Source organism: Antrostomus carolinensis, unplaced genomic scaffold (genome assembly GCF_000700745.2).
Source record: "Antrostomus carolinensis isolate BGI_N321 unplaced genomic scaffold, ASM70074v2 scaffold8214, whole genome shotgun sequence".
In the NCBI taxonomy this organism is placed as follows: domain Eukaryota; kingdom Metazoa; phylum Chordata; class Aves; order Caprimulgiformes; family Caprimulgidae; genus Antrostomus; species Antrostomus carolinensis.
In genome coordinates this window covers 51,954-57,875 of record NW_010312752.1, presented here as the reverse complement: position 1 = coordinate 57,875, position 5,922 = coordinate 51,954, and the positions used below count along the sequence as shown (strand labels likewise).

Below are 5,922 nucleotides of genomic sequence, written 5' to 3'. Positions count from 1 at the left end.
AGAGGTGAAGATTCAATCAGAAATTAAAATGTAAGCTTTGAATATTTGTAACCTTTAAATAAGAGACTTTCCCTTATAATCTCTGCACAAAACCCCACTATATTTAGCTTTTACGTGGGTATAAGTGGAAGCACTGGCATTTGGTGTGTGGAAAAGACAATTGTTAACCTGTAGTTTTATTACTTCCTTTTAGAAAAGTATGGTGTTGTCCCCAAGAAATACTTCCCAGAGTCTCATACCACAGAGGCTACTAGGAGGATGAATGAGATCTTGAATCATAAGGTAAAATTGATTTAGATGATGCAATTAAGGGGAGGAGATGGGAATGAATCTGCTCCAAGTGTTCCTAGCCACCTTAATTTATCTTTATTGACCAAGGTGCTAATTGGATCTCAGCAACTGAACTTGCTTTTATTAAAAAAGCAGCCTAAAGTCTCAGCAAAGTCTGATGTTAATCTTGAGACGTTGAGCAGAAAGGTGTGTTTATGGAAGATGGCTATTGTCCAGCTTGAAAGTACCTCACATGGTTTTAGTAGCAATTGTTCCTAATCCTCAAATTTCCAAAATTCCTGATGTGTGGCTGATCAAGTCAATTCCAGCAAAACTAGCTCATGGTGTCTAGGTGAGTTTTTTTCTGCTCCCTTAGTATTTACTCTACCAGTGTGCAAAGGTTTCTAGAGATAACTGCCAAATTTGATGGAAAAGATTTTTTTTTTTTTAAAGTATTTTCAAAACAGTGAATCTTAAAAATCAGCTTTCAGTATAGAAGTGTGCAGCTTTGTCTGAGGGAAGGTGTGAGCATGCTCCCTGAATTACAGAAATTAATTAACCTGGGAAGATGCTAGTGTAGGTAGCTAGATAAAAAGGCAGTTAAAGCTTTTTTTTTTTACAATGGGCTTTGATTATTTTTTTTTTCCAGTTCATATGCTGCATGCTCAGGGAAAATTGCTTGCTGAAATTCACATAAAAATGTAAATTATGTGCTGAAAAGAGCTTAGACATAATGAATGGTGTTAATGTTATTCTAGTCCTGAACACTGCAAACCAGCTGGTCTTGTGGGAGCCCCACTCACTGTTCCTGGCCTTATGGATGGTGACAGTAATGGGAAGCACGTGCTCTTCTTACTGCAGTTCTGCATGCAGTGGGGAAATGCTCTGTTCTTTTTATCAGCCAAGAGATCAATTATGCATTAGAATTGCAAAATAAATTTTACAGTATGAAGACAGTCTGTTCTCTGTGAGTCATAGAGGTGGTACTGTATATGGATGTTGCATCATCAGTTACTGGACTGAGATAAATCAAGCCTTAAAAAAAAACTTCAGATCAGTGTTTGGAAAACAGTAACTATTTGTTAATTTCTGATTTTTTTTGTGATCTTTTAAATAATTCAATTACCTTGATTTTTTTTTTAAAGACTTGGTATCTAACAAAGCCTTCTATTTTCAAGGAATAGGAAAGGAATTCTATTTTCATTTTGAAAACAGGTATAAAGAGTAAAATAGGTGTTTGAAACAACCAGATAGGAAGTCCTGAAAACTGATTAGGTAACACCTTTCATACTCATGTGATAAAATTACTTCCTCTTCAAACAGATGAGAGAATACTGTTTGCGGCTAAGGAATATGGTGGAAAGTGGAACACTCAAAGGAGAACTTTGTGCTGCAATGGACATTATGATAGAAGAGGTAAATATACTTGTGTGATGTGAATCTTCTTGGAACATGAGACTAGAATGGATGAGGTTTCTTGCTTATTCTTGTTCTAGAGCTATTGGATCAGCCAAAACAAGTGCCTGTTGTTTGCTTAGCTAGGAATGGTTTGTATGTGATGTGCTTGGAGGTATTTACCTTGATTTTTGAAGTGGCTTGTTGCTTATCTTATGCTGAAATTTTTCTAATACTTCCAGACAAGTGTCTTGAATTTATAGATTCCAGAACTATGACATTTTAGAGACATCTGCCCTTTTCTGTAGGAAAACAGCATTTTGTATCTTAAGAGGTATCAAAATAGTGGCCTCTCAGGCTTTTATAAATAGTAGGAAAGAGGCAGGTTGCAAATTGCATTCTGATGGCTTGGAATGTAAAAATCTTGTAGCACAAGTGTTGTTGCAGCAATTCCCCACAAGAGAGCAGAAAAACACAACAAAAGGGAGTTCTCTGCATTATGGAAAAGATGTGAACACAACTGAATCCAGCTGTGGTCTGCTAGTGGGGACAGCAGAGGAAGGAATCTCAGCATCTCTTCCTGGCTGTGTGAATTAACTCAAAATCAAATCAATCAGCAAGTGTGTGTGTGGCAGCTGGCCCTCCATCTGTTCACACAGAATGTGAGTGACACATGTCACTTCTCTTATTTGATAGTCCTCATACTTGATTCTTAAATAGCCAAAAGTAATTTTAAAAGTTCAGGCTGTTTCAGTTTGACCAAATTAATGCATTTAAAAAAAAAAAGTATCTTTCTTTTGTGTCTCAAACATACAATGCAAAGCGACTCAGTGGTTTTAATAGCTGTCTTTAGATGAGCCAAGAAATCAAATGTTTTGGTTGTGTTTGTTAGTTTTTCTGCAGTCCAGTAAACATCAGTAGGAGGCAGAACCTGCCTTGGGCTGTTTCCATAAAGCTTCCACTAATATGCAAATATTGATGAATACACTGGTTTGGTTTTTGGAAATTCATCTTTGCACTTCATGTAAAAACCTGTAGCTTCTCTTTACCTAATTTTAAGGTTAGATTAAAAAAGAAAATTTATCTGTGTTCCTTTGGGTATATTATTGAGATGAAGACTTGTATGAAATGTGTGCCTTAAGATCAACAGTAGTTCTGTGCTCTGAGCCTACCCTAGTATGTTGCCAATCAGTGCTTAATTAAAAAGTGAATTAATATAACTTAGCTCTAGTGTGTGTGTTCAAAAGCCCTTGGAGGATTTAATAGCAGACATCAAGAGCTTCCTATAGATGTTCATTTTTAGGGCAGTGACATGCAGTTCACTGCAATATGTCTCTGTTTAGAGCATCATGCCCTCAGACAAGGGATCCTGGAACATAAAAGCTAATTAACTGCTTGCAATTTGCCTGTTCTGTAAAAAGCTTATGCTTAATTCTCTGAAGTTAACACAGTATTTTCTCCTGCAGTACTAATAGTGATTTGCAACTTAAGGGGATTTATTTTCAATAAGCATTGTAGCTGAAATATGCAATTGCTCCTGTCTTGTATACTTTAGAAATGCTTAGTTTTAAAGGTTTGAGATCACTCTTATTTCATGTGTTTAGATGTGTATTAGTGATATTGCATCTATTTTTCTATGTGGCAAAGCAGAACTCAGTTTTGTTCTGTGAAGCTTTATTTGCACAGCAAATCTTGGTTTGCTCATGCTGGGAGGCAGTTCTTTAGCTAAAATGGGGCAGTTGTACTGGAACACAAGATTAAATATTCACTCCAGAACCATATAAACATTCTTATCAAACCAGTGCACAGCAGGTCAGAAGTTGAAATTGGTGCAGTGCATGTGATTGAATTTTTCTTCATTTACTGTTCTCCTTTGTAGACTCTTCCTTATCAGGAGTGTCCTTTTCCCTTCCTCGTTCATTTTGTTCTTCAGCACAAGTCACTGTATCTTTGCCTTATCTTGGTTCTAGTGATATAAGTCACCTTTTAGTTTAAATATGCCTGCTTATTTTATTTATTGATAGAGGAAGCTTGTGAGATACTAAGAGATGGCCTCTGATGGGTGTGGTGGCAAAACAATTAGGGGAGGCCATTCCCAGGCTCCACTGCCTCTGTTAACTTGAGACTTCTGTCTCCATCATTTCCCTTCCTCTGGCTGGAGCCTGCTTGCTCCCTGCTCTCCTTTTAGGCATTTTTCTTGCTTGTTTTGTTTTCATAGCCTCATCTCTCACCACTTGGGGTTATCTGAGGTTATGTGGGTGTATCCACAACAAATGCTACCTTTTGTGTAGTCTGTGCAAAATCAAATATTTATAGTAGTTTAGGGATTTACATTTGCTCTTTAACATATTTATTGAGAAATAAATGTGTAAGTTCCTCCAGTAAAAACATTAAGCCCACACCCTTGTTTCAATCCATAATTAATCTCTTCACTTGTTTTCTTAAATTGCTTGGAGCAAAACCACCTTTGTTTGTATTTTGTGCACAGCCAAATAGTGTTACTTAGCATGAACATTGCACTCCTCTTGCCATCAACACAAAGTGCACACTAGCACAAAGCTAGTTGTTATGGAGCCTTGGGATACATATAAATCAGCTCAACTGACTCCAGAAAAAGTCAGCTTTGGGAAAGGTATTCGGTCTCCTCTGCTGTGAAAAGTCAGTGAGAAGAAAGTGTGAAGACTGACAGCCTAGGAAAGCTGGCACAAACCACAGGCACTGGATCCTAGTGCAGAAGGTGCAGTTGAGATTTGACTCTCCCTTCTCCTATTTTAAATAAACTGTTGTCTCCTTGCAAGGAAAAGACTTGTCCTGTGCTCAAGACAGGGACAGTGTCAGCTGAAGTTAAAACAGGTTTAAGTTAAAACAGATTCAAACCTGTTTAAATATGATTGAATTCTCTGTTCCCAGAGTACCTGTGACGGGTCCTGCTAACCACCCCTAAAGACAGTCACCTGGTTTGACTGCCTCTGAGTTAGCACATTTTATGATAAGCCCTGTGAGGAAGTACAGTAGTGATTCTTAAGTGCAGTAGCATATTCTGATTTATAGGGAGGCTGATGACTTGAAATCTGGTCAACTTTTTGTGCCAAAAATCAATAGGAAGCTGCCAGCTGCAAAGGATGTCACAGCCAGGGATCTTGAATTAAATTACACAGCCTGCCAGCTCAACCCTAAACCAAGATGTTGTTAAATGTATTAAATCAGATGAGAAGATTATTCTAGGCTTTTGAAATAAGCAAAGGCCCATCTTTGAAATCTAAATGAACATGACAGGAAAGAAGAGATTAGTACAGGAGAACCACTGGGATAAAATGCTTTGCTATATGTGTGTTAGAAGGTCTGGTTTGTCTCTGCAAGGGGCAAACCACCTGGGGGAACAGATGATGCTGAATGCTTAAGCCTTTCTAGAATCAGCTTGATAAAGCTTCTCTTGCAGTGGGAAAGTGTCTTGTTGGAGGAGCTTCAGAATTACTTCTGAAATGTTGGAATGAGGCTGAGCAGTGTATTGGCTTTTGCTTTTGGCTGCTGCATTCCTAGGATAACCTGGAATTTATATGTTCAACCTTAAACTTCTTTGCCTGATGGATGTAGAGTGAGAATGGAAAGAGATTCTGTTGATTTTCCTGTGACCTTTCAGGTTGGTTTTGAACTGTTGAAACTCCTGGATTTCCAGAGCTGAATGCAAATAATTCACGTGTGCACATTTATTCATGTTCTTCAAAGGTGGCCGTTAAGATCCCATTTCTCCAGTTGGTTCTGACATGGAGAAATCCATTCCTCAATGGCATTGCTGTGGTAGGAGAGACAGACCTACATGATTCAGCAAGTTCACAGCTGTTTACTTCTCTGGGCAGGTATTCAGAATAGTGAGTACTTGCCTGGGCAGCCCTCCGGAAACCTTCTGCTGGGAGTTCCGGGATAAGGAGAAGAACTACCACAAATATGGCCCCGTGACACCGGTCCAGTTCTACAACGAGCATGTGAAGCCTTACTTCAACATGGAGGACAAGGTTGGGGGTGCTGAAAGGCAGTAGCTTCACAAGACCTTTTTTTTTTTTTTTTGCTGCTAAGCCACTTATTTTCCACTGTTGCATGTATGCTGTCCACCCCTGTAACTGCACCATTTGGGATGAGTACTGCTGAGATGGCCCTGGGTTTATTCTCCTGTTTGTGCTCTACCCTTTGATTAGCTGTGATCTTGCGTTGCACTTCCATAATAATTTTTTAATGATAAAATATGATCAAATCAGTCAT

At 38.5% G+C, this 5,922-nt stretch overlaps 1 protein-coding gene across 1 annotated transcript in view; it reads left to right on the top strand.

Moving 5' to 3' along the window:
* The first annotated feature begins 191 nt into the window (after nucleotides 1-191).
* Nucleotides 192-5,922, top strand: part of BLMH (bleomycin hydrolase) — a 15,858-nt gene continuing 10,127 nt past the window's right edge. The window contains exons 1-3 of the mRNA XM_010167093.2: nucleotides 192-282; nucleotides 1,594-1,686; nucleotides 5,523-5,678. Coding sequence (XP_010165395.2) covers nucleotides 259-282; nucleotides 1,594-1,686; nucleotides 5,523-5,678 — 273 coding nt within the window. The 5' untranslated portion in view covers nucleotides 192-258. The remainder of the gene's footprint in view (nucleotides 283-1,593; nucleotides 1,687-5,522; nucleotides 5,679-5,922) is intronic.